Source organism: Manis pentadactyla, chromosome 13 (assembly GCF_030020395.1).
Source record: "Manis pentadactyla isolate mManPen7 chromosome 13, mManPen7.hap1, whole genome shotgun sequence".
NCBI lineage: Eukaryota > Metazoa > Chordata > Mammalia > Pholidota > Manidae > Manis > Manis pentadactyla.
The window spans coordinates 6,641,985-6,669,910 of NC_080031.1; the positions used below are offsets into that span (position 1 = coordinate 6,641,985).

Consider the following 27,926-nt stretch of genomic DNA (forward strand, 5'->3'; position numbering starts at 1 on the left):
GCTCATTCTGATACTTTGACTAGTTGGGGGTGGGGAAGGGAGAGGGCTGCTCTCCTGGGGTCATTTGGTCCCTGGTGGAGAGCAGAATGAGGGAGGATGGTGAGACTGGACAGGCCTGGGGGATCCCAGCCACATCAGGGGCAAGGGCATGATTTTCTTGCACCCCCTTTTCTTCTCTACCAAGTCATGTTTCCACCTGTCTTGCTTTCCTCTTCCAGGAGGCCTTCCCTGGCTGCCCCTCCAGACTTCTCTGGGCTCCCAGTGACTGGAAGGCCTCACCTCCTTCCTCCATGCCCAAGCCCAGGATGGCACTGCCTTCAGGAGCCTGGCTCTCCTGCCAGGCCTTGGCCGTGGGGTCCCCTGCCTGGGAAGCCCACCCCCGTTCTGGAAAAGCTCTCAGGTTTGAGGCCTCCAGCCAGTCTCTGCTCCAGCCCGCACAGAGCCACTTCTGGACCCTGCTGCCCTCCGGGGACGGGTAGGCTGGCCAGGGGGTCTAAGCACCCCCAGCCCTCCCCTTCCCCACAAGCCTCCTTTCTGTTCAGTTAGCCGAGGCCTGCTTCAGAAAGGCCCAGTCCCCACACTGAACCCCAAGGCTGCAGATAGGCTGGGCGGGTGGGGAGACCCCAGGGAGTCCCGTCTCCTGCAGGGAAGCGGGAAGATGCTCACACACCCATCAGAGGCACAAAAAGTGTGTTCAGAAGAACGGCACCCAGTCCCCCTGGTGACGCTTAGGGAAACGCTTGTTCAATACAAAACAAGTGGGTGATCCAAGTTTTATTTGGTGAGGAAAGCCAAAGCCGGATGTCTCCCTCCCTTCCCCTGCTACCCTGGCCAGCCGGCCGACTCCCCAGAGCCGTGAGAGGCGGGCGGACCCCACCTTGCTGTTGCTGGTTTGGTCTGGGCCCCACGGCAACATGCCATGTGGACGGCAGGCAGAAGGGAGAGGAGGCCTGTGTCACGGGGGTGGCGGATGAGGCTGGGCACGTTGCAAGGTACCCTTGGAAGTGGTCCCAGCAGATACCAGCCCAGCCACGCTTCCACCAGCCTGCTCACATCCCGTAGCCAGGGGGACACAGAATCACAGACCCAATGAGGCTCTACAGGTAAATGAGGGTCCCTGAGGGCAGCTGGGCCAGTGGCGTTTTCATGTGGCATGTTGAGGGAATCGCTTATCTCAGCAGCTAGAAGAGGTTTCGTGGCTAAGATTATCCAACAGCCTAACCTTCCCCAGGGACCTCGGACGCAAAGCAGGTGTGGTGAGACCCAAGGTGGGTCCTGATGATGCTGAGACGTGGAGAGCTTTCCCTCGGGGGTGGTCAAGGGCCGCAGGCTCTGCCAGCCTGGGCACTGATAGCTAGGACCAGGGCAGAGCACGTAACGCCGGTCCCCTCCTGCTAGGGCCAGGCTGCCGAAAAGAAGGCGGGCCCGCGGGGATGCACGATGAGCAGCTGCGTCGGCCAGGCACCCGCCGGCTCATCACGGGGGAAGGCCCACGGAGAAATGACCAATGGGCCTGAGATGGCGGGGGAGGTCCAGAGAGACAGGCTGGTACCGTGCAGGCCCACCACCAGCCCCAACCATCCCACCCAGGATGAGGAGGGAGGAAGGGAGGGGAGAGGAGCCCACCCATCTCCCACCCCCACCACGGCTGGCCTCAGAGCACCGTTAGAGGTCACAGAGAGGAGAGGGGCCTGGCTGGAGTGTGGCTAAGGGGGGAAGGGGAGGCCAGGACGCAGGGCTGGGCCCCGCCCACCCTGATGGGAACAGCAGCGGGAACAGCAGGCTCAGCTGGGGAGCGCAGGGACGGTGCTGCCTGGGTCTGGCAATCTGTGCTCAGGGGGCCTCGTTGGATCCGACTCCGTTGCCTTTGTTGACGTAGAATGGCCGGTAGTGAGGCTGCAGAGGAAACAAGACTAGTTAGGAGGGCAGACAGCTGCTGCGCCTACAAGCCAGACTCACCCTTGCCTAACCACCTGCAAGAGGCAGCAGTGATCAGAGCCCAGCAATTCCAGGGCTTGGGGCATAACCTGCCAGCTCTACCCACCCTGTGACCAGGGGCAGCCCCCGCTCGATCACAGTCTCTGGGTTCATATCCCCTCAGAGTTCATTCCCATCAGCTGGCTTTGCAGCCCACGCATACAGTGCTTCGAGCTCTGCAGAAACACACAGCTCTGGGTCAAGTGCTTTGTGCAGATGGACTCATGCATTTGTACCCGCCAATCAAATGGGTTACTATTACCATACCCATTTGATAGATGAGCAAATCAAGGCCCAGAGAGGCTAAGCAACTTGCCCAAGGTCACCCAGCTGGTAAGTAGAGGTGCTGAGATTAGAGCCCCAGCAATCTGACTCTACCCACACCCCCCACCCAAGTCTCCATACCACTTCTTGAGTCTCAAAGGCTTATAGCATTTGCCTCTGCTCTCTAAATAATTCTTCCTGAAGGAGGGGGTGCAGGGATAACAAACCGCCCCAGCCCAACACAGACTGTAGGCTCCCCGCTGCAGCTCCTTCGCCTCACTCATCTCAGCCCCTCGCTGGGATTCAGGGAGGGTCTGTCAGGACAGAGCCTGCCGCAACTTTCCCACCAGCTCTGGGTACCGCATCCCGCAGCAGTTTCATGGCATCTGCGCCGCCGCCTGCTCACCAGGGCCCTGAGAAACAGCCCTCCAGGCTGACACAGCGCTGTTGCTGCTGCTTGGCCCACAGGCATCCTCAGGCCCCAGAGGGTCTCTGGAAGCGGCTTTGTCCCTGAGCTGAGTCAGAGCCGGAGCCCACCTCACACCCCACTGACCCCAGGACAGGCGACACCAAGGATGTCCCCTGCCCTTGGCCTTACCTGCCTGCACACCTGTAACTATAGTTGCTCCTTGCCTACACCTGGTCCAGAGCAAGACTGGGGAGCCTGTGGGATGCAGGGACTGAGTCCTTAGCTAAGGTTTAAACCACCTATTAAACAGTGGAAGAGATGGAGACCCAGGGAGGGGGAAGACATAGCCAAAGTCATGGCTACTGGGTGGCAGAGCAGAGCCTGGACCAGGTCTCCTGACCCCCGAGGGGCCAGCCTGGACCCCCAAGGAGTCAGCAAGCGAAGTGAACAGACCTAGAAGTGGCCGATGCCCCTCTTTCCAGAAGGCTGGGTCTATAAAATGGATCACAGATCTATGAATGGCACTGTCTTGCTAAAAGCCCAGAGTGGTGAGTGGGCGGGAGCAGAGCTCCACAGCCTCTGGGCAGGGCGCTCTCCCTGCTTCCCTCACCCGTTCCTGTCCCCTCCTTGGTTTGGGGTCACAGCACAGGGGAGTTGGAAGGGCTATGCTATCAGCCAGGCCATCCACTCATGTTACAGAGGGGACACCTGAGGCACCGGAAGGAGGGACTCACACGCAGTCACACACAAGCTGGTGAGAGACTGGGGCCAGACCCCAGCCATCCTGACTCCCAGACTCTGCGCACACAGGCCCCTGCTTCCATTCTCCCAGGACTGGGTGCCCCCTGGGGACACCAGAACCCCACCCTTCCAGGTGTCTCAAGGTGACCATGAGCCTTCTCTGCTGGGACCCAGGCTCTGGGAGGTGGGAGAGTACATGGTGGGGAGGGGAAGGACCAAGTGCAGGAACAGAAACCTTCTCTCTCTCCCCGTATCTGCTATTAGTTGCAGTCTTGCTGTCCCAATGCCCCTGGGCCCAACTACAAATTACATACATGGTCACTTAGCTCCCTTCACCAGCAAATTGAAGATTCCCTCCACTAAGCCAGCCCCAGCACTCTCTGTGGCCCAGCGCCGATCACCTCCCCATGCTCTGACCCCCAAATGCAAGAACAGCAGGGAGCTCGGGGCTCCAGCCTCTGTCCCCAGCAGGGCCCCTGTTGCACCCACATCCCAGGGCAGCTGGCTGACTCCCTCAGCAGGGCCTGGCTCCAGGGCACAGCATGTGAAGGGCAGCCGCTGATGGCTGAGGTCTTGGGCCAGAGTCAGGCGTCAGGTCTTTAGAGTATGAGGGGACCGCCTCATCTCAGCTCTGCACTGTACAGATGAAGAAATACAGTCCCAAAGAGGGTATCTGACTAGCCCAGGGCCCAACAGCCAGCAGGGCACTGGACCCCGAGGCCGGGCTTCCCTCTGAATCCACTCTTCATGCCCCCGGTTAAGGGTCATTAAATACTGAACCCTAAATGCATCTTTCCCTAACTTTGCAGCCCCTGCATCTCCACGCTATCACCCCAATGCTGTCAGAGTCGCAGAACTGCCCCCAGGCATTTCATACCCCCAGAGCTGGTGGGGACCAAGCCATCATTCAACATGCATAGGTGTCCAACTACCATTTGCCAAATGAAAAAACCATAGCCGCCCACTTTACACGTTAGAAAACGGAGACCTAGAAAGTGTGTGCTTACCCAGCCCCTGCCTGTCAGCTCTGGGTCTTTCTACCCCTGGCCATTTGCAGGAATTCAGGCCACTGTCGCCTCCTCCACCCCACGGCCATCTGCCCACAGGCCCCAGGCAACTGAGGACCCGCTGCCGCTGGGGAGCCCCACTCAGTGCCCCCCACTTACCAGCAAAGTCTGCTTGCCCGACTTCCAAGTCTGGGGCTGGGCCTTGGGGCTCTGGCTCCTCATGAGGGAGGGGTAGCCTGCGAGGCAAGAGGCTCCGGTCAGGGGGGGCGCAGGCTGCCGGTCAGGGCCCCTGGGGGCCGGAGCCATGCAGACGCCATCTCCAGAGAGACCACCAAGCTCCATCCGGCCCACTAGCAAGTGCAGCCACCCATGAGGAGGCATGCAGCAGCCAGGGGGCTGCAGTGGAAAATCCGGGGGAGGCTGCCCAAGGGGGGGGCACCAAGGCAGACAGGAGGGGGAACAGGCCGGGCCAGGCAGCAGGGGAGTGCTGCCCCCAGATCCAGGTCAGGATCACCCCACTCTGAGGGGATGTCCCCCCATCCATCCTGAAGGTTCATCCCACTGACCCCTCCCCTTCCTGCACCCCAGGAAAGCCGCTTCCCAAGCATGAATGCCAGGATTTCCACCCGGAGGTGTTCATTTCAGTGCGGCCTGGACAGTGCCCCTCACTGACCACTGTGCGGGGAATTCTCATTGACCCTCATCCCCTTTCTGTGAGCTCAGCAGTTTGCTCCAAGCTGCACAGCGAATGAGCAGCAGCCAAGATGTGAACTCAGGCTTGCTGGATGCCAAAAGCCACTGTCATGTTCCTCTTGCCCAGTTCCTGCTGCCTCCTGGGGCCCACAGACAGGCAGTAATTTCTGTGTGGCTGTCGTCCAGGGCTAAGACAGCAAGCCCAAGAGGCCCAGCGCACACGGGCGCTGTCTGGGCCTGGGCCTGACGGCACCCGTCCAAGGCAGGCCTGCCCGGGCCCACATCCCCTGCCTCTCCCCTCAGCCCAGCAGGCTCTGTAAGGAACTCTGGTCCACGGAGCTGTGAAAGTGCTCCCAGGGTCACCACCTGCCTGCAGGGACATGCACTGGTGCCTGGGAAGGAGCAGGCTGTGACCTGGATGTGGAGGAGCTGAAGACATAAACAGGACCTGTCCCTGACTGGGGCAGCCTAGGGCCCTGGCCTGGCCTGCTCTAGAGAGGATGACTGGCCAGGCCCAGAAACCACCTGCAGGCTTCCACGAGGTTGACCCTTCCTGTGGTTGGCACCTAGCAGAGGGGCAGAGACAGAACAGAGAACCCGGGTCTCTCCCTGCATCCAGCGGTGGGGCAGCCTTGGAAAGAGAGGGTTCCAGGAGTCCTGTGTGTGAGGCTGGGAGAGGGGGAATTCAGGTCTCCATTCTCAGTGCCCAGAAAGCAAGTCCCATGCCAGCCATGAGAGAGGTGAGGACGGGATGGGGGGGGGGTAGTCGAGGACGAGCCTTGCACAGCAGGCAGAAGTCCAGGGGGTGGGGGAGCTAGGGATGGTGGCGGGGACATGCATCCTTCTTCCAAGGGCCTCTGGGAGGAGGGACCAGGACACCCCAAAGGTGGCAGAGAGCGCCATCGGATGTCCCACCTGCCCTGCTGTGAGACAGAAAAAGGGAGGGAGGGGAAAGGAGCAGGTACCAGGATTATTTTTAAACAGCCCACGGCCGTCCAGCGGTTTGGAAAACTTTGTGGTGGCCTGTCCCAAGGTGGTGAGCTGATAGGGGACTTTTCTAGTGCCTGCTGGGAGAGAGAGAGGCATTAGCAGCACAAGGCTGGTCCCAGGAGGGGCAGAGGGAGGCACACCTCAGCACAGGGCACTGCCTGCTCCTGGCAGCCCTGAGCATGCTCTCCGCCTCCGTCCAGGGCTGCTGGAGCAGGTTCGGGGGCCTCAGTCCTCCCGGGGGGGCTTCTCCTTGCACACAGGGTGGCCCCTGGCCAGAGCCCCACCTCCCAGGCCACTGCCAGCTAGCTGATCTGCGGGAGGACGACACACTGTTCACCTTCGCCGTTCCCTGGGGCTCAGCATATTTGAGGAGCTTTCCTAGGGCAGGGCCTTCGCCAGGGGAGGCTCCGTAGGCTGATGGGAGAAACTGGGGAGTGCCCAATCACAGCCGGGGGTGGCCACCTTCCCTGACCGGTGGCCTTTGTTCCAGGCTGGACCAGAGAGCAGGAGGGATCTGCTGGAAGCCAGGCAGGTCAAGGCAAGTCCCAGAGATTCCCCGGCCTGGCCTGGGAAGAGTACATCCCTGGGGCTCCTGCAGGCTGGGCCCCTCTGGTCATTTTCCCTTCTTCACCCTGCTGGTCATTCCAAGATCCCTGGGACCCCAGCCTGGAAGGGACATCTGGATAAGAAAGCCACCTTCTGAGGCCTCTGCTTGGAGAGTCTGCCTGCCTTACCCAAGCCCTCTCACCCGCCTCTCCCTGGGCCCACCCAACCTGCTTAGCGCTTCCTCCAGACCAGACGCCTTGGGGGCCAGAAGACGGGCTGCTCCCAGCACAGCCCCCCGCAGCTGTCCCAGGGCCCTTCAGGGGCGATGGGAGGGCCCCTGGCCCCGCTGTAAGGTGGGTTTTGGCTCAGGCCTACCCCTCAGGATGACCCCAACCCCAGGGGCAAGAGGTTTTGACCACTCAGCCTTGACAGGGTTCTGGGGAGCAGAGTCAGACCTGGGAGCCTCATCAGTCATCCTGTCCCACCTGTCCCAAAGGGGCTCGGCAAGACCCTGGCTCTGGAGGGGAGGGGGGCGCTGGGGGGCACTGGGGTGCTGGCGGTGCTATGAGGACACAGCGTTCTAGAGTCAGCTGAAGCCGGGAGTCTTGGATGAAGAAAGTTAAATAAACTTTCTGCAGTAGGGAAGACTCAGAGGTCAAGCCTGACAGAAGCACCCCGGGGGTGTCCGGGGGTGCGGGGTGTAGAGAATGGCATCTCCCCACCCTGAGGACTGTCGTTGCAGCTCATCTCTAGGGACCAGGGTGTGGGGAAGCCAGCCCCGGGAAATGCTGATGTGGCAGCAAAGACGCGGACGGAAGCAGGTCCCCGGGGCTCAGGCCAGGGCTCTGTCCCCCGCAAGGTGAGGAGCTGGTGCGAGGGGCAGAGACCAGCGCTCGGTGGGTAACAGGGCAGGCGGGGCGGGGCGGGCAGGGCTCACCTTTCAGGGAGAACGAGGAGCTGCCTTGGACCGCAGGCAGCTCGTCGGAGTTCTGAATAGTGGAGGAGTATTCCCAGACCCGGGACGTGTAGTTTCCTGGTGGGGCAGAGGAAGGGGGTCAGACCTCCGCAGCCTGGCCCAGGACAATGGGCAGGAAGAGGCCATTTCCATGAATCTCCCCAGCCTGGCCATGTCCCAGCCAGGATAGCGCTGTGTCTTCGGTCATGCCCTTCTCCTGCCCACAAGGCCCCTGTGGGCCCTGCCCACCCTCTACCTTTGGTGCCGTAGAGATTGTTGAAGTTCTTCTGGTTGGTCTCCTTGGAGAGGCGGCTGGGGGACCCCGGCTGGTACGATGTCCTGGACCCACCTGCAGAGCAGACAAGGAGGGGCCATCACCGCAGGAAGGGGTCGCTGGCTGCTCTCAGGGCCCGTGGCCTCTGAGCCGAGGACTGTCAGGCAGGACTCCTTGCCCCCAGCAGCCCTCACTGCCCAGAACTGTCAGGCCCAGAACCTACCCCAGGGCAGCTCCTTTGGGTCTAGGATAAAGCAATCACTTAACTTACTGTCCAAATCCTGGCACTTTTGAGAGGGAAAGGAGTGCTATCAATAATAATGCCAAGAGCATCAGGTGTAAACCTGGAAGGTCCTGGACAGACGAAGACACAGGGTTACCCTGCTTGGGGGACTTTGAGGACCACTAGGGGCTGGAAAAGCCGACACTTCCCTCCTGGGCCAGTCCCTGCTTGACTGAGACCCCAGAGGCTGGGCACCTAGGTGCCTGTGAGGAAGGAGGGCCATGCCAGCCATGGGAGGAACCCTTTTGCCCTTGGCCAAGTGTAGGTTTGCCACCTGGAGCTGCCCACTACCCTGGGGCTCAGGGCCCTCTCCCAGGTGACCCCCCAGCTGCCCACCAACCAGGGAAGCCCTACACCGCAAGGGTGCTCACTGCTGCCCTCCCTCCGTCAGGATTGCACCCCAGTGTCACGAGGACGGCAGAGCGGGGCCACATACCCTTTTTGCAGACGGGGCACCCTCCCCATGTGCATCAGGGTCCCTCAACGGCTCCCTGCTCCCACCTCACTGGCAGCCCTCCCGGTCCAGTCCCGGGCCCAGCACCTCTGGTCCTCCCTTTACACCTTCATGCCTGGGGTTCCCCTGGCCCCACGGCCCTCCGCCCAGCACGGCCATGGCACACGGCCCCTCTCGCAGGGAGCTGGGAAACCCACCTCCCTGGGAAGTCCCACTGCCTGAGCGGCAGCCCCGGGCCCCCAGCCGTGGGCAGGGCCCTCTGGTGGCCAGTCTCCCATCTCCCCACTGACTGCCCTGAGTCCTCCCTTGCCTCCTCCTGATCCTGGGAGCTCCCTGGGGTTAGATTTCCTCCTCGGCCTGGCCCCGGTTGCAGGGGCAGCAGGGCCACCGGATGAACCTGTTTCCTCCGCCTGCAAATGCCCCAGCCTGACTCAGTGACAGCTGGGGGCCCTCCTCATGTGTGAGTCCAGCTCCTCTCTTCCCCAATGGGGCTACTGAGGGGCAGTGGCCAGCCCTAGGCCACTGGACCCTGGCCCTTGGGGTGACATCTGGGAGGGTCTGTGCACTGCCCTCCATGCTCCTGGCCCTCTCCTCACGGCCTGCAGTGGAGCCCCCACTCCCCCTATATTCTGCAGAGCAGGGAAACCAAACAGGCATCAGTGGGGTGCCCGATGCCACATCGGGGTCTCTTCCTCGAGGGACTGGGCCGGGCAAGCGTGCTGGGATGGAGGCTTAGCATGCACACCCTCGCGCAGAACTGAGCCCAAAGGCAGTGCCCTGGGAAGGGATGGGGGCAGGACTGGACCCCACCAGGAATGTGGAGCAGCGGGTCCCAGGTGCCCGGCTGCCTCACCAGGCCCCCACCAGAAGCCCAGGTGTTGTTTTTAAACTGGGTGGGGCAGCGGAGGTTCCTCGGCGCTGAGCTCATCTCTCCAAATCCCCTGGGCCCTCCCCTTGCCTGTATACCTGCCTGTGTGAATCAGTGCTCAGGGCCTCGAAGCCCCCTCCCCAGCCTCTGTGCCCTCACAGGTGCCTTTCTCCCTACCCCGCCTCCAGGTGGGTGCCCAAGCCCTCCACGCTGGCACACCCACCCTTAGGTAGCGGGCCTTGCTGTGGCTTGTTGCTGGTACCAAAGAATGTGCCAGGCTACCCCAGGGCAAGGACAGGCATGCACTGGTCTGTACCCCACCCCGGCAGGCTGTCGCCCGCAGTCTGGGCTCTCCAGGGCCAGGAGAGGGAGGGCTGAGGTCAGGCAGCATGCAGCAGAGCTTGGCAGTGGGCCCAGCGGCCAGTCTCCTGCCCTCAAGGGGCAGAGTGGCTCTGGAGGAGCCAGTCCTCCCACAGGGCTAGGAAAACCCAAGCGGAAGCCCAACAGCCTGGGCCTGCTGGATGCGAGCTGGTAAAACAAGCACCGGGAGACCCTCTCGGAGGAGAGGAAAGGGTGTGGGCAGGGGGGAAGCCTTGAGGGGCAGATGCTGCAGATGATTTTCGCTAAACCAGGACGCTTCTCAGGCCAGCTTTGGTTAACGGTTCCACCAGGACAACAGGTGTTGGCAGGACCCTCCCAGACAAATCCTGGAAGGTCGCTCTGCCCTTGGGGAAACTAGCTGAGGCTCCCCACAGGCCATGGCCCCCACCAGCAGGGCGCTCTCCCCTACCCTTGGGCGCCAGGTACATGGAGTATCTCTTCATGGGATCTGGCGGGCTCCACTCGCCCCCGAAGCTGTTTGTGTAGTTGTTCATGAAGCGATGGTCGCCTCCTGGGAAGGAGAGGTAGGGTCAGCAGATGGCAGGTGGGGAGGAGGAGCTGGTCTCTTGGGAGCATCCCTGGGCTTGGCTGAGTCAGCCCATGGCCCTCTGTCCCAGGAGAGGCAACCCCAGAGAAGGTAACACCCTGTCCAGTGCTGCCTTGGCTGCCGAGCTCCTGGGGGGTGAGAGAGGGTCTGCAGTGACCCACCTGCCCGCCCTTGAACCTGCCCTGTAGGTAAGACCATGTGCTCAGCACACTGCTGTTTATAAGGTGCCACTAATATCCATTTCTTATTTGATGTGGACATTGCCCCTTGGGCTGCTATGGAGAGCCCCACCTGACAGATAAGGAAAGGAGGCTCATGGGTAAGTGAAGTCACTCACCCAGTGTCACATGGCCAATAAAGGGCAGGGTTGGGGGTTTGGTCTCTTGTCTCCACTCCCTGGCTCCACTGATGGTGACCCAAACATTGGCCTCCATAGCCAGGGATCCAGCCGGCTTGGTGGAGGCATGCAGAGGGCAGTGAGCTGCTCAGGAGGGGCACTGACTGCCCTCCAACCCCTGCCCACCGGCTGACCCCAAACCCAATCATATCTGTGGCTGCATGCTCACCGGCCCCCGGCCGCCCTCCGCCCTAGCCTTTCACTGCCACTTGCCCATCTCCTACTGCTCCACCTTCTCTCTCCCTCTCCCCTGGCAGAGAGGGTGAATGAGAGGCTCAGACCCTCCTCCTTCATCCCCATCACCTGCACCTACCTAGCAGGGGCCCAGCACCCAGTAGGCCCTCCACGGCACCTGGTCCAGCCCCCTTCCTCACGCCCCAAGCCCAGGCTGAAGGTGGTCTATGCCTCTCAGCCCCCAGGCCTAGGAGGGTGGGAATGAGTCCCTGCTCTGGTGGGCAGGCTGGCATCGGGGAGAAGAGGGTGGTCCCTCTGAGGTCTGACTTCCCAGCCACCCACCCCATGCCTCCTACAGCTGGACACACTCCTAATAACAATGCAATGGCCACAAAACCCCAAGTCGGGGGCCCAGGGGGCCTGGCACAGGTACAGGCTGCTGACCTCAGCAGCACCCATCCCGGCTCCTGGAGGCCACCTCCCTGTTCACCTGGCACAAGGCACAGGGCCTCGCCTGCACAGAGGCCACAGCCAACACAATCGTGACCTAGAAATGGCACCATAGGCGGGCAGCAGTAGGTGGGGAGCCCTGTGACGCTCACAGGCCCCCCCAGCCCAGTCAAGCCATCCACATAGGCCTTGCTGGACCTTGGAGGAGAAGGTACCCCAGGGACCATGGTCGTCACCCTCTCTGTCCCTCTGCACAGCCATCAGCAGCCACAGCATTCCCGATGAGAGGATACAGGCGGCTGAGCAGCAGAGAGTGAAGCCCAGCGGCAGCCCCTGCTTGGCCGTGTGCCCTTTGAAAAGCTACCTCTCTGAGCCTCACCTCCTCATCTGTGAAATGCAGTACATCCCACGGGAAAGGAGATGTTGTGAGCCAAGAGCTCTCACAAAGTGGGCAGACAGGGAGCTCTCAGTCCCTGTGAGCCGTCGCCGTGAGCGGCATCACCACCATCACTAGGAAGAGGATTTCAGAATCTGAGTGCTGCTTAAAGCCAAATGATTGTCCTGCTGCAAAGGGTCCTCGGGTGTGATTCAATGTCCCCTACATTTCACAGGACACTGTGTGATGTCACCAGCACCAAGATGTACAGACAGCCCCCTAAAGCGCAGCTCTTCTGCACCCCAAAGAATCACATTCCCCATCTGGAGACCAAGGATGGGGATCCCTTCCTTTGGGTGTTTGGGGCCAGAAGGCATTATTCAGGCTGCATCTGCAAGGGCTGGGCTTTCAGGGAAATCGCCCCGCTTCAGGCCCTAAAGGGACGGGGCTGGGGCCAGTGGGAAAGGACTTAATGAGGTCGTTTGCTCCAATTGAGAGGCTTTCTGTGAGATGACTCAGAAGGCCTTTGCAGAGGATGGCGTGACCCAGAAGACAAGCTGACTTCAAGGGAATAGGTGAGTCACTGTCCCCAGCCCAGCCCACCAGGCCAGGTCCAGCCTCTGGACTCAACACCTGCTAGCACAGCCACGGCGTCAGGCAAGTTCTCTCTCCAACCACAGAGCAGTTGTAGGTCACGTCTACTGGAGTCTGCAAAGACACCGGTTTGGAGTCCGGCTCTTAGCCAGCGTCAGCACCCAGCAGCTACTGGACTGGTCCCACCATCAGATGTTGATCTAAATGAAGCCAATCCCTGAGCTTGATGGATGACCACAGAGAAGAGGCCTTCCTGCAGCCCACACCCAGATGCTCCCTGCCCTGAGGGCCTAACTTCGGCAGCAAGTTCATTGCAGGTCTATAATCCCTGAATCCTAGTCCCCAACACCTTAGGTAGGATGGGTGGCTGGAAATGAGGGACCAGCTGGCCGGACACCAGCCTGCATCAGGCAGCAGGAACTGACCTGGGAGAACCATGCCGTGGCCTAGGGGCCCGCCCACAAGAGGAGACCTACCATTCTCTATGTGGTTCCTCTCGATGAAGTTACGGCTCAGGTCTGCCTTGCACATCTTCTCGACGTGGCGCATGCACACATTGAGGAGGTCATCCTTGAAGCTGCTGAGGGACTGCCCGAGGCCCTCCCCCTCCAGCAGAACGTGATAGGTGGGCAGGGGTGGAGGGAGGGAGTAATTGCTCATCAATGCACCAAATTCCTACCAAGAAAGGAAAGAAGTCATTAATTGCCTGGGTCTTTTGGAGCTATGGGGGGAGGGGGGTGGTCCCTTCTCTGCAGGGCTAGAAGACTCAGTGCGAGGAGCCTGAGAAGCTGGGTTCTAAAAACAGTTCTGTCATTAACTAGCCCCACTTTTCTTCACTGAACACTAGTTCCTCATTTTTCTGTAAAATGAAAAGGTTTGACTGAAGTCCACTAGGTGCTAACATCGCCAATGGCACTGGCGGTCTGATATGTGACTCCATGGTTCCTACCTCTAAACCTGATGCGATCTGCCTCCCCCATGGGGCTTTATGGGGGTGACCCAAGCTGTGATGTCTTCTTGAGCAAAAGCACTAAAGAAAACACAAGGGATCACTAGAGAGCTTGGAGTAAGTCACAGTGGTACCTCCGCCTTCATGTGCCACTCTCGGTCGTGCCTCCGCCCTTCGCCACTTCCCCTTCCCTGCCCCCTCACTGGGAATCCCTCTCCCTTCGCAGATCCTCGGGGCCTTCAGCACCCAGTTCCAGTTCCACCTCGTCCACAAGGCTGCCTTGGATCGCTCCGGCCCGCTTGCCCCTCTCAGAGCTTCCACAGGCACTTATCTCCTGAACCACATGCTCTATCGCTTAATTACACACTCTTCCATATTGTTCTCTAATCGTGCATGTCTTATCTTCCCAGCTGGATTGTAGTTCCTTAGGGGCAAAAACCATGTCTTGTGCTTCTCTATTCTCCACAGCACCTAGTAGAGTACTGATCATGCAGTAGTGCCCAAAGGCTCTAGCAGACAGAAAGATGGATGGGTGACCAGACAGACAGACAGACAAGATCAAGGATAACAAATATGCATCACTTCCACACCACGGCTCCCTACCCAAAGCAGACATTGCTAATCAATCACAGAATAGAACTCTTTGCTACTGAGCCTGGAGCACTGTTAGTACAAATCTAATCCTGTGGGCCCCTCAAAGAGATGGTGGGAGAGAGGGGTGGGACTCGGTGTTCAAAACCTAGTATAATGGGGAGAGCATGAGTGTTCTGAGGCATTGTTAGTACAACTGAAGTTGGCATAAGGTGATAGTTGTGTGCCATCTTTAGAGTAAGGTGGGGAAATGGTTTGGATGGAAAAACTAGACAGATGGAGTGGAACTTGGATGGATGAATGGATGGATGGATGGATGGATGGATGGATGGATGGATGGATGGATGGATGGATGAACAGACAGATGATGAATGGTGTACAGGCAAATGGATGGACCATGAGAATTGGATGAGGGTCTAGAAAAGTGGGTGAAAGGACTGAGGGACTGCCTGGTGGAGGAGCTGCGTGTTACCTGCAGAAACAGCACTGAGTCACTGATGCTGTGCATCTGCTCCCTGGTCTGCTTGTCCTCCTGCAGCACCTTGGCCCTCTCGTCCAGAGCATCCACGATCACCTTCACCTGGTCTACAGCATCCTGCTCCCGCTGCTCCAGGGCAGCCCTCACTTCCTCCTTCTGCTTCTCCAGATCCCTCACCAAGTCCCGGAAGTTCTGCTCCAGGATAGCCTTCTCATTGGTGGTGAAGCTCTAGGTCCAGAGCGACGGGAGAGAGGGAGGGTCAGCAACTAAAAACCTCCCTAGCGGGCTGCATCTTTAGGCTCCCAACACAGAGTCAGGGCATTTCTACTGCCTTAACCCAGCAAACCTGTTTGGCCAAGAATCTCACTCAGAGGTGTCATTGAGGGATGCCAGCTATTGATAGAGCTGGCCAGGTTTGTTTGCAGGCCATCCTTCCTTATGGCTCCTTCCCCTTGGAGACGTAATTCCACCCTTGGGCAACTCTATGGGCCCAGAAGATCCCCGCCATGAATCACTGTGTGCTCACTGAAACCTCATCTATAACTGAACATCATTCAGAAAGTGAAATGATGAGCTGTTTGTGGAGCCAGCATCAAGAGTCAATGATTTCAACTGTGGTTTGCAATTATTCAAAGTCTGGCAGACATAATTCTCACCACACTGGAACAAGTCAAGGAAAAATGACATGTCTAGTGGGAGAGCGGACATTGAAGGACATTGGAAGACACATTGGAGGACAGGCAGGTTTAAGGTCTTTATTTTCTGGGATGATATAAAATGAGCATTAGATAATGGGTAAGATCCCACCTGGGTGCCTGGCCCACCCTTAGAAGGGGATGGGTGGGAATGCCAAAGTGGGTGGGAGAACCTAGAACAAGTGTGGGTTGCAAATGTGCGTCTGAGACCTTGACTGGGAGCCGAGACCTGCCTCCGCCCAGACTGCACCTGAGAGCTCAGCAAGGCGGAGGGCTGGGTGCCGCTCACCTTGATGCGGTCCTTCTCCTTGTGCCACTTCTCAACTTCATCCTCAATCTCAATGATCTTGAGTTGTAGCTGCTCCTTTTGCAGTGACAGCTCTGTCTGCAGGGAGGGAGTGAGGTTGGAGGAGAAGTCAGGTGGGGGAGGTCGAAGAGAACCAGAGAATCGGAGAGCAAACTTGGGCAGAGCTCACCACTCATCCCTTCATTCGGCCAACGCTTATCAGACCTCGGATCATCTAGGCACCATGCCAATCACCAAGGATCCAGCAACGAGTCACACCCATCTCACTGTAAACTCAGGCCTCTTGGGGCTGGACATCCCAGGCGTGTCTTTATAAGGGCCAAACCTCTGCCAGGCTGCCCCACCCAGTGTGGGCAGGAGGGAAGCTCATCTATGGGGTTCCCACTCCTTCCAATGGACCTGAGGGAGAAGGAAGGAAGCTCCTGTCTCCTTCAAGCTTAGGGGTAAAGGGGACCCAGCCCAGCTCGGCTCAGCCCAGCCCAGGGAGTGTCCTGTCTCAGGAACACGGCACAGCGTTTCTGTGGCATGATGTGGGGCGTGTGTTGCAAGCAGGAGCCTGGGTTGCCGCTGGCGGGGACTCCGTCTGGGCAGGCACAGCTATAAACCTGTTTATGTGAAAGGGAATGCAGTCTGCAGTCGGGGCAAGATAGGGACCCTGTTCAGGGGCCTTGGGGGAGGAGAGACGCGAGCGAGTGAGGCGGTGAAGGGTGGATGAGAGAGGAGCAGAGGCTCCAGCAGTCCCTGGGGTACTGGGGCTGGGGGTGGCTGGGAGAAGGATCTATCAGGAGCATGCTAGGATGTGAGCTCTAATGGATGGACAAAGTATGAATATTTTCCTCTGATTTGGGGAAATGCTCTCATCTGAAAAGCAGCTACAACAGAGACAAAAGGAGAGGCATGAAACTCACTCCAGTTCAGCCAAGCCAAGCAGCACCTTAGGGCTCGTTGCTGATGCTCTCAAAGCACCTTCAACTTGGAAGACTGGCGGTGGCCTGCACCTGACAGGCAGAGTCCTCGGACTCTCCCCATTATGCTGGGTTTTGAACACCGAGTCCCACCCGTCTCTCCCACCGTCTCTTTGAGGGGCCCACAAGATTAGATGAGAGGCCCTAGACCACCAGGAACATGAGCTCTGTGGGCAAGGAGTCCGAGCCCGGCACAGGCGTCACCACGCCTCATGCCTCCTGAGCACTCCTCCAGGCCAGGGCAGGTGCCGGTGGGCTCCCTGCTGCAGACCCCTGGGGAAGCGGCCTGATAGTGGGGAGACCCTTTCTGGCTTTCTTGGGAAAGGTGTCCAGAGGGCCAGGGAGCTGGTGGAGACAGTGGAGGAGGCTCCTGATCCACCCGCGCCCCCTCTGCCCACATTGCTGGGCTGTCCAGGCCAGGAGATTCGGAAGTTCTCCTCTGTAAGCATCAGCCCCACCGGCAATGGGCTGGAAGCCCCACAAGGTGGAAAATGTCATCACCTGTGATGGACACTGTCTGTCAAAGGCAGAGGAATGAAAGGAGAGAAGGGTGGAGATGAAGTCTCTGGAAAATAGCTGGGGAGAAGCCAGCTGCTGGTAGACACAGTGTTGGGAAGGGGGAGAGCAAAGAAGCAAGATCCCATTGTGGACGGCGGACACTTGGTCCTGAGGCTCTCTGATGATGCAGAGCCCAGAGCACAGAGGGAGCCAGCTCCGGCGGCCTGGAAGGCCCCTGAGAAGTCTGGGCCTGGTAAGCAGACCCGAGGCATGAGGAAGAGACCAAAAGGCTGGGCAGTGGGTCCATGCGGGGCAATTTTCCCATCCCTAGAGAGCCCCTGAGATTGGCCTGGGGACAGCTGACCCACTGCATCTGGGCCTTCCTAACCCAGCTCAAGATCTGGCACTCAGGTTTCTCACCCCATCTCACCTCTCCCAGAAGCAGGTCTGATGGACAGGAGAGCAGAGAACAAAAACGCATTCAAGGCCTGGGGTCGGAAGAGGACAGCCCTTCCATTGGGTGAGCGTGGGGGATCCAGGAGGAACCCCATCCAGAGCTCAGCACCAGGGGTCCAGAGGTGTGCACCCAGTCACCACCATCTGCAGGCAAGAGGCCTTCCCAAGTTACCTAACTTCTTGGCCCCTTAGTCGCTCCATCTTTCACAGACAGAGTAAGAGGCCCGCCTCTCTGGGAGGTTTCAGGGCACACTGGGATCTGGACAGTAAATCTCTCAGAAAGTGCCTGACACAGAGGAAGCCCTGACCGGTGGTCCCGGCATCACTGTGTGCAGGGTGTCTCCTGGGCTGGGAGGCAATCCTGGTTGCTGTCACTTACACCAGGCTTGGGAGAATGAGTGCAGTGTGGCAACTAGGCCAGCAGGGCACAGGTGGGTGAGGGGTGGGGCAGGTGCCCAGGTGAGGGCTTGGAGGGGCTCGGCAGTGAGGGCGGGCTGTGCTGTCATGTTGGGATCCAGGTGTAGTGTGTACACTGTCAGGATACAGATTAGAGTGTGCACAGAGAGGCTGGGAGGTCAAGACATTAGACTGAGGGTGCAAAATGAAGGCTTAAATTGTGACTAATTGAGCTTGGAGGATATTGGGGGAAGCAGAGTAGACACAGGAAAAAGGGGATACGGTGGCTGACCACCTGCAAGTAGAAGTTCTGGCAGAGAAGGTGAAGGCCAGGGGAGAGGGGTGCAGAGGTGCTCAGGGGGCGGGCTGGGGGCTGGAGGAGGTGAGGATGGGTCGGGGCCTGCAGGCGAGGAAAGGTCTCACCCAGAGGAGCATGAATTCACAGGCCAAGAGGCACAAAGAAGACATCAAGTCCAGAGGAAGAGGGGAGAGCCTAGGCCCAGGGCGGGGGAGTCAGCCCCTGGGAGTCCCTCCTGTGTGCGGGCGGGAAGGGGGCAAGGGCAGGTGGCGGTGGGCAGCAGACAGAGGTGACGGCCAGTGCCCTGGGAGGGGAGGAGGCAGAGGCGGCGAGCTGGGAACTGTGAGGGCAGGGTTGGGCATGGAGACGCGCTGTCTGCAGCAGGGGGCGGGAGAATCCGTCAGGGCGGAGGAGAGACGGGGTTCCTTCTTTCTTCGGGGCACTGGGGAAGTCGGACACCGGCTGAGAGGTGGCCCTGCTTCCACAGCGTGCCTTGCGAGACCAGACCTGCGGGTCACAGTAAGAGCCTGGAAGGGACGTTGGACCGGGACCTCTGCTGATAGGCTGGTCCTTCCTCACCCCTGGGATGAGGAGGGTTTGAGGTGGGACCTCTGGAGATACGTCCAGCATGTTTAGCTCTTGGCAATTTTTCCTCCACTGGAAAAGGCAGGATAGAGGAGACAATCTAACATAGGAAGGCTCCAAATACACTGGATTCTTTTGTAACACTAAGAGGAGGGACCCTAACTGTATTATTGATCGTCTACTATGTGCCAGGCATTCCCTCTGTAACTTGCAAACGCCCCCTATGGAGGTATGTGGTGTTAACCTATTTTACAGATACAGAAGCCAAGGCCTGGAAAGGTCACACAGCTTCCCTGAGTTGTCACAGCTGGAGGGTGCCAAGCCGAGTGCCAGCAGGACGCTGATGCTATCATGTGGTCTCTTAACCGCTAGGCTGTCCCCCGAGTGTCCTCAGACACTGCCCTTCCCCTTCCTGCTTGCCAACTTAACTCCCCTCCGCACAGATGGTGCACCTGGGTGAGTCCACCTCCTGCTTTTTCCTCCCCACACCCTGTCCTCAGCCTGTGAGCCCCAGCTTTCTCTCTCCCTCTCTCCCTCCTCCTTTGGAATCTGATTAAATCCCTGATGCCTGGTGGGGCCTCAGCGCCCCACAGCTCCACCCCGTCTACCCCTCCCTCCTCACTTCCTCCTACTCCCCATTTCATTCTGTCCACCCTGCCCAGGCCTGATCCTAAATGCCTCCTTTGTTCCCTTCTTCCACACTTGCCAGGTTGCCTTTTGCTCTGCTACCTGGGACAGGCCCCGTGTAGGCCACCCAGCCTTAAAATCCTCCCGGCCTGGGGGAGCCGAGGTTCCCCAAGAACAGAGGGGGCACGGCAGCTGGTGCCTGGGCCTGGATGGGGCCGCTGGGTGCAGACACACCTGAGCATTCACCTGGATCTGGGGACCCACACTGGCCCCCAGGAAAGGGAGATGGGGCTGCCATCCTCCCCTGGCCTGAGTTAACCACATGGGCCTCTGGCTGTGACATTTTCCTAATGAGCCAGTTAATTGCCAAATTTGTACTCTCAGACAAATGGTAATTATCTGGATAAGAATCTGAAATGCTGGCTAGATAGCTGCACTCACCCAGCTGTCCGACAGCCCTGTAGCCTGCTTGATGGGGGCTTACTGCTTTTTCTGCTTCCTCAGGTGTCAGGACAGGGAAAGGGCGAAATGGGGTGGCATCCCCGGGCCATCTCGGCACTAGCAGTGACCCTTGAGGAAGCCACCCACCTCCCTGGACCTCGGTTTCTTCCTGGTGAAGTTAAACTAGACTCTAATTCCCAACCTGGCCACACATTAGAATCCCTAAGGGAACCTTAAAAATATAGGTCTCAAACTTCAACCCCCTGAATCAGATCCCCCCAAGGTAAGGCCTGGGAATCTGTGTCTGAACAACTTACCAGGCGATTCAGGCCTAAGGAGGCTGTTAGGAGCCACGGGACTTAGTGACCCCAAGGAGAACCTGTCACTCCTATGAAAACCAAGTTTTAAGCGATGAAGAGGAAGCAGGCTAGGCTGTGGCGATGCTGAAAGTCTGAATCCCAGCTTTACCACCCCCACACCATAACTTTGGGCAAGTTTCTTGGCATCCCTGAGCCTGTTTCTTCATCTGTTGTCAGGAGCAGCCATGTAAACACCTGGCATGTAGACGTGCTCTGCGAAGACTGGTGTGTCTCCGGCCGCCTGCCTGTTGCTTCCCTTCCCTGTCTCCTGTCTGTAAACGTTTTATTTTGCTGGCCCCCCCCTCAGCACCCATAGAGGTCACCCATGTCCTTTCTCACCCACCCTGTCCCTGGGCAGTTTTCCCCAAGACCTCGGGGAAGGGCACTCCCAGTACCCCCAGTGCCGCCCCCCGAGGCCTTTAGCCTGGCTCCTCTTCCTGAATCCCAGCCACAGCTGTGTGCCCAAAGGGCTCTGCCGCTCACACCACACCAGCACAGCTCCAAAAGCATGAGGGCCAGTGGCTGCAATGCCCAGCAGCCCGGGCAGCTCAGCCTTCATGGGAGACAGTTATGTAAGAAGCAAAGCTATGGGCTGTGGTGAGAGACGTGAACAGAGCATGAAGGACTCAGGATACTGGCTGAGGCCTGGTCAGGCTATGCCGCCCAGCCAGGAGCTCATGGCCGCAGGGCAGTGCTAGGACTGAGAGCTCCTCCACGCACCTCGCCAGGCAGCCAGCCCAGAGCCTGAACCCATGGTGGCAGGGCCCTGGTGGGTGCAGAGGCCAGGCAGGCTGCCACTGGCCAGGAGGAGTCCTCCATCCTGATCAGATGCAGCGAGACTTAGGATAGACAGAAGGAGAGGCCATGAGACACAGGAAAGGATGGGTGTGTTCATTTTAATCTCATCAGCCTAAACCAGCCTGGGAAATGGCCAGACAGAGGGACAACATCTGTGGGACCCCTACTGACACAGGAGTAGAATTAGAAACATTCTGACTTCGGGTCCACCAGAGGACTGACTGTCACGTGGCCCCACCAAGTGTGGCCTTTCTCTAACACTGTCTCTTCTTGGAGTACATAAGTAGAGTTGAGGCCCAGGAGATGAGCACCCACAGCCCTGGATGGCATTTACAGCCTCATGCAACCAACCAAGACAGGTGTGAGATGACCTCACCTGGGCTTTCACCAACTGGCCTGTAGAACAGGTTCCGGACAGGGCTTCTTGCAAAAAGCTGTGTGTGGGCTGGCGTTGGGTCTGCAGGGAATGCCTCCAGAGGACGCCAGGATTGATGTGCTTATTCATTACAACCCATCAACCCACTCACCCTGCTTTAGGACAATGTCCCCCAAGTCTGACATTTCAGCAGAGCCAAGCCTAGACAAACTGCTCTGCTCCAGCAACGTCTCCTGGCTGCTCAGCCCACCCCATGCTGCTGGTGCACACACACATGCACACACACATGCACACACACTGTCTGAAGCTCCCAGAGAAAACATTTTCCCCCACACTCCCCTGTAAAGGGCGCATATCCTCAATCCCAACTGCTTAGGGCCCAGCCCCTGAACTGCTCTCAAACATTGGAAGAGACCTTAGGGACCTGTCTCTCTCTCTCTCTCTCTGGGCTTGGACAGGTCTCTTCCTTTCTCTGGTGCGCGTCCTCTCTGCAGGGTGGACAAGGAGAGCCATGAGCTCGCCAATCCTCCACGCGGCCCGGCCTTCCACCCTCTACAATTGGGGGTTTTCCTACATCTGCCTCTGTGTCACTGGGCGGATGCTCCCAGGCTTGTTTCTGTCTGAGCTCCTCCTCCTGACCTACATCGTGAGCCCTCAAGGTCTATGTGAGTCCTACAGCATCCTTGTGCTGCCATGTGGCCTCCGAGTTCCTGGAGCCTCCAGAGAGGGCTGCCTGAGACCCTCCTGCCCTCCAGGGGCTCTGGGCTTTTCCCAAGTGGTGATATCCCAGTTCCAGATGAAACGTGGGGCCAAACTCTATACAGAAGACAGATAAACAGGGGTGTGTGCAGGCTATAGCCATGGTGGGAACCCGAAGCCCCTGCCTTCTTGGCACCAATTTGCCCTCCTCCTCGTCTCTGAGGCCTCAAAGACATCTCCCAGTATCCGGGGACCCCAAGGGGCAATTTGAAAACCATCAGCCTAGTCCAGCCCTGTGTTTTCCCTCAGTTTCTCAGGAAACTGAGACTGAGAGAGTGGAAGGGACTTGTCCATAGTCTGATGGCTAATTAGAGACCGAAAGCAGGACGAACTCAGTCAGGTCTCCTAGAACCCAGACTGAGGCTCTGCAATTGCTTGGTTGCCGTGGATGAAGATTTTTGCCCCTTGTTCTATTTTGATTTCACAAGTAAGCTCCCACGTGCTGGACCTCCCTCTTGCAGTATGAAGCTCAAAGTCAGATTGGGGTTCGGGGAGCAGGGGGACCTGGGAACACCTTCCTGGGCCAAATGAGGCTTCTGTAAAGGATCTGTGAGTCTGTTCCCATCTCTAACTCATCCCTTCTCACCCAGGGGTGGTTCATGGGGTGCAGGGAGAGAGTAATCAACAAACTCCTGGTCAGGAAGGCTGGGTAGGGAGGGGGTCCTGTGCTGCCCCAGTCTGAGGGGTACAGAAGCTTTGGAGGAAAGTCAGGTCCTCTGCATTGACCACCAGGAGGTTCACGCCTGTGGGAGGCCACTCACGGCAGGCTGCTGGGGAGCTGTGGAGGGAGAGTGGGCCCAGCACATGTGGGGTGAGGCCTAGCAGACACAGCCATGCCTTTGGCCCAGAACACCTCCCCAGGTGTACCACTTGCGCAAGCCTCCACACGCCTCCTCTCCTCCGCACAGAACAGGCACAATCACATACACAAAACTCAGGCAAACATGCTTACCCATCACATATGCAAGTATATGCAAACATCCACACACATGAACACCCACACGCACATGAAAGGCACACACGTATACATGGACACCCCACCCACACACCAGCTTCAGTCCTCACCAGCAGTGTCCGCCGACAGGCACACGCAAACACACACACACAGCACGCAGAGCCGAGCTGAGCAGAGGATAAAGGAAGCCACTGGGGGCGTCAAGAGACCAGCTGCGGGATCAGAGGAGCAAGAAGCCACCGGATGGCGAATGCAAACTCCAAAGCCAGACATTAAAGTGGCCCCCCAAATTCCCTCCTCCCCACCCATGACGCATTCATTTCCCAGGGGGCCAGTCCTAACCAGGTGGGAAGAATTCTCTCACCCTTAAATAAAATGAAGAAACAACCTCGCCAGGCACAGCAGAGGATGGAGTGCTGACTGCCTGATCTGACTGGGATTTATCTTCTGACCTTGTCAAGCCCCCAGTCTTTTCTGAACCTCTGTTTGCTCATCTAGAAACGCCCCGTCTCCTGAGGCTGGACAGGACTGGGGAATTGCTTCCGACCCCTAGTCTCAGGGAGTGGATGGGGCAGCACATGTTTTCCGAAGAGCCAGGGAGAGCAGAGAATGAGCCCCAAGCCCTAGGATCTCCCAGGGGAGAAGTTCAGGCGGGCGGGGGGTGGCAGGGAGGGGCCCCAGCAAATTACCTCCTTCTCGGCCTTGGCCTCTTCCACCGTCACCGTGCTGTGGTTCTTGTGCTCCTGGAACATGCAGAGGTAGCAGATGCAGGTCTGGTCCGACTGGCAGAAGAGCTCCATGGTCTTGCCATGCAGGGGGCACTTGCGGGCCTCGAAGTCCCGGATGGGCTCGAGCAACTGGTGGTCGCGGAAGGCGGCGCCCTCCAGGTGCGGCTTCAGGTGCAGCTCGCAGAAGGAGGCCTGGCACACGAGGCAGGACTTGACGGCCCTCTGCTTGTTGCCGATGCAGGAGTCGCACAGGACCTCCTCGGAGGCCGACTTGGAGCGCAACAGGATGCCGGTGTCGGCCCGCGGGTAGCTGTTGCGCCGGGCCTCCCCGGGCTCGGGCCTCCGCGCCTCTGAGAAGATGGACTTGCGCAGCTCCCCCTTCTCGGCAAAGGTGACGGGCGGCTTCTTGGCAGCGCCCAGCTGCAGCCCAGCGTAGGGTGACCTCTTGCCGTCCCCAGAGTCCATGCTGAAGTAGCTGGAGCTCTTGTCATCCACGGACTCCACAAACTGGATGATGGGCCGCCGCCACTCGTTCCCCGAGAATAGGGCGCTCTTTCCCTCGCCGGACTTCAGGGCGCTGACAAGGCCCTTGCCCTCGGCTGCCTCCCCGCCGTGCCCATTGGTGGTCTTGGCCTCTTTGCCTTCGACCTTGACCCCGTTCTCCAGGCTGCCGTTGGCGCGCGGAGGGCTGCGGCCATCCCTGGACTCCGGGCTGGCCCCGGGGCTCCTGGAAGCATCTGCGGCTTCCATCGCGGGTCACTCGGCTGGTGTGTTTCGGGCTCGCTGGGGCTGCACCGCGGGCGACCTCTCCGGCGGGCGTCCTGGCTGAAGTGGGACAGGCGGCCGGAAGCCAGAGACACACCTGCAGGGAACAGGGGGAGGAGAGGCAGCAGGCGCAAGCCTGACACAACGGGCCTGGGACAAGCAGGCCTCCCGCGCCAGCAAAGGGCCTATTATACAGGAGGGCCACGCCCTGCACATTCATACCTAACCTGATTTTTAAAAGAACTGTTTTTTTCTCCCCCAGTTTAATTATTTTCCACAGCTCAGCAACCAGTTGGGCTGCTTCTTTCTGACGCATTTTCTTCCCATCAAGAAAGTGGGGAGCCTCACTCCCCACCGGTGGGCAGGCTTTGCTGAGCTGGGGGACCCCGGGGGCCAAAGGTGAGGTGTCCACGAGACAGAGGGCTCTTAAGTGGGCCACCCAAGCCAGATAGCCTTCTGATCTGTGAGCCTGGATTGCGGAGGAGGGCTTCCCCCAGTGGACCTGTTCCTCACCTTAAGGGGAAGGACAGGTTCAGTTTGGTTTGGATTTTAGGATTTAGAGTGAAGTGACTACTGATTATTGAAACCTCCTGACTTGCCAAACATGTGAGCTCATTTAATTCTCACAACAATCTGTTCAATGATTCCTATTTAGCAGACGGGATGATGGACAAGCTGTTGGCCTAAGTCAGGTGGCAGGGCTGCGATTTGAACCTGAGGCCTTTGAGAGGCTAAAGTTCCTTCCCCAGCTAGGGTGTCCCAGAGCCACCTGAGTATCTCAGGGGAAGAGGGCTTCAGAAAGTCACCACTGTTCCAGCAGCCCTAGCAAATGCAGACAGCCTGTCTATTATTTCTATGAGAGCAGGTCAGGACCTGCTTGGATCCAAAGGACAGAAAAATAGTGCTGAAGGAGTGCAAACAGTGCCAGGCCAGGTGGCTGGGTCCTCAGGGCCCAAACACTTCACTCTCATCTGTCTCTGTAGTAGGTTTTCTATCTGACTCAGAAAAAAATCTGCCTGCCCTCTCTGGGCTAGGCCACAGGCAGTAGCCTCCAGAAGGAGGCCAGTGAAGTGTGGTGCCCAGATATTCTCAGAAATGAGCTGTTTGAATGTCTGTCATGTACATACAGACGTCAGGGAGAAATGTGAGGAAACTACTCCAGCTGCTCCCTCTCTGACCACCTGTAGGAACACTGGGGACCCCCACCCTTTGCCAGGACATGCCACCCAGTCACTTCTGGATTGCGACCCACAGCCATGGTCCTGGGAAGCCAACGCCTCCATCCCACTAAGGACTTTGCGTCTTGCAGGCTGGGCTGGACGGACAGAGGAGAAGGTAGGTGAGGCTGGGGTGGCAGGTTCTCGGCTGTGTGTAGGTAAGTGGGCTTCCCTTCCTTCCCCTTGAATCCAGGTCAAGCTCTGGAAGCCCCGCCCTTCGGCTCACCAGGCTGAACAGCTCATCCTTTGCAATAACAGCCCCTGGGAACAAGAGCAGAGACAGCTCAGTTCCCAAAGCAGCCAGAGCTTTGAAAGGTGTGGGTGGCATTACGGGTGGAGAGCGCTGGCTCGGCGATGCGGATTCCCTCTTACCTGACGGTGTCTCCGTTCTCAGGCCCCACAGGAGCCCCTTCCTGTTTGAACTCATTGGTAATTTGGCTGAGAGCTTATGGGGCCTTCTGGGGTGGGGAATCCTTTCTCCAAAAGCCAGGCCCGGTTCTGCTGGGCTCTTGCATGAGGCATGGAGGAGCAGGTAGAGAAAGAGCAGTGTGGTCCTGGTCTGCTAGCTGGGGACGTGCCCCTCTCTTCCCCTGGGAGCATCCCCCTACCCTGTGAGAACAGGCTGAAGAGCAGTGAGGGCAAAAGGAGCAGATAAGGAAAACCAAAGGGTTCTGGTTACAGAGGCCAAGCAGGGTGCATGCTGGGAGGCCTCTGCTCGTCCTTGGAGTTCAGGCACCTCGCTTCTAGAAGTCTGGGGAAAGAGTCTGGCCCTTGGGAATAGGCTGACACAGATGGGACACCTGTGAGTGGGTGGACAGGTGGGTGGATGTATGGAAGAGAAAAAAGTTAGATCAAAGTAGGAAAAGGGATAAATGGGTAGATAATGGGTGGACAGATGGATGAGAATGGGTGAAGGCGTGGGTGAGTGCATGTATGGAAGAAATAAAAGTTAGATGGATCCAAATGGGGAAACGGATGACCGGATGGCTAATGCATGTGTGGATGATGGGTAGATTAGTGGGTGGGCGGATGAGTAGCTAGCTGGTGGATTGCATAAAATGATTGAAAAAAAAGGGAAGGGAAGAAGGGAGGAAGGAAGATAGGTAGCAAAGAGAGAGGTAAGAGCAGGGCCGAGAAAGGCAAGAAGACATGGCTGGGAGAAGGTGAGTGGCTGATACAGTTTAGCAACTGGCTCTTCCAGGGCGAGGAAGCATTGCTTTGTGGCATTTGCCAATTTCTCCCGCCCTGGCCACCTTCAAGTTACCAACTTAGGAGGTGTGTTGGGAAAAGACACAAGTGGCCCCTCCAAGCCAGTGTGAGGCGATTGCAGGTGAGTGAGGTAGGGGAACTGATTCCAGGAGGGACGCTAGACAGACGGATGCTGGGGAATGTCACTTTCCATTGTCCTGAGGGAGGACACAGGTTCCACGACTTCTGGGCAATGGAACACGAGGCTAATCTGTCTCTTCTAGGAGGCTCTCCCTCTGACCCAGGCCCGCGGGGACGGCTCCCTCTTCTGCACACCTGTGACATCCCTGTCTGTCCTACTCAGAGGCGTTAGCTCAGACCACCCAGTATTGTGAACTATTCACTCATTGCCACAGATTTCTCAAGCAGCCTACCATGTGCCAAGCTCCAAACAGGGGACTGATCCCACAGGAGGGTGGGTGTATGGAAAACATCCAGTGAGTCAATTATTTGAATTTGGTGTGAACAGCAAATGAAAGAAATCTGTGCGAGAGGCTGGGCTGCCCAGAGGAAGGAGAGACCAGGACACGCTGAGAAAGTCCTGTCTCTCCAACCAGGCTGAACCCAGATTACTTCCCATGTATAGAATCACCCTCCCCAGCCAGACAGAGGTGTTGAGTTGAGTCAGAAGATATTTATTTGGTTGAATTCTCAGTCGGTGCTGCTTGACTGGTCTTTTGATCCCCATGAGCAGGGGCCCTGGTCCCCTCCCTGCCTTGGGGGGCTGCTCCCTCCAAATGCCTGGTGGACAGTAGAGTCTCTGGGGGTCCCAAGAATCCAAGGACTGAAAAGACCTTCTCAGGGGAAGAAGCCAAAGGAAGCATTGTCCTTCCAGGGCCGGCTGTAGCCCTCACACCCCTGCCCCATGCCCACCAGCCCCTGGGCTGAACTAAAGAGGCAAGGACTTCTGCCCTCAAGGACGGAGGTCTGGGGTGGGCCAGTGAGGACCATCCATGGGCAAGGGACTGCTGCCAGAGCTCCCCCAGGCCCCTCATTGCAGCTCTGCCATTTGTGCCCATCAAACAGCTTACCTCTACTCAACCCCTATCTTCTGG

The 27,926-nt window shown here is 58.3% G+C and overlaps 1 protein-coding gene and 1 long non-coding RNA gene across 9 annotated transcripts in view; one reads left to right on the forward strand and one right to left on the reverse strand.

Annotated features, from left to right (window-relative positions):
- Nucleotides 1-756: 756 nt before the first annotated feature.
- Nucleotides 757-24,555, reverse strand: TRIM29 (tripartite motif containing 29). Of its 6 annotated transcripts, none has more exons than XM_057491181.1 (10): nucleotides 23,603-24,555; nucleotides 15,383-15,478; nucleotides 14,393-14,626; nucleotides 12,857-13,055; nucleotides 10,252-10,353; nucleotides 7,839-7,931; nucleotides 7,565-7,660; nucleotides 6,057-6,155; nucleotides 4,558-4,634; nucleotides 757-1,896 (listed from the first exon to the last, which is right to left on the reverse strand). In XM_057491181.1, the coding sequence occupies exons 1-10, from the start codon at nucleotides 24,389-24,391 to the stop codon at nucleotides 1,834-1,836; spliced, it is 1,848 nt and encodes a 615-aa protein (XP_057347164.1). In that variant the 5' UTR covers nucleotides 24,392-24,555; the 3' UTR covers nucleotides 757-1,833. The 6 variants fall into 6 exon arrangements, with proteins under 6 accessions (XP_057347164.1, XP_057347163.1, XP_057347162.1 ...); XM_057491180.1 differs by having other exon boundaries at nucleotides 6,057-6,158; XM_057491179.1 differs by having other exon boundaries at nucleotides 10,231-10,353.
- LOC118913567 (uncharacterized) overlaps nucleotides 24,555-27,926 on the forward strand; it is a 46,704-nt gene continuing 43,332 nt past the window's right edge. For 2 of the 3 annotated variants that reach the window (XR_008993526.1, XR_008993525.1), the window contains exons 1-2: nucleotides 24,555-24,805; nucleotides 25,594-25,741. This is a non-coding gene — a long non-coding RNA (uncharacterized LOC118913567). Of the gene's footprint in view, nucleotides 24,806-25,593; nucleotides 26,053-27,926 lie in introns of all 3 variants that reach the window. The other variant, XR_008993527.1, reaches the window with a different exon arrangement.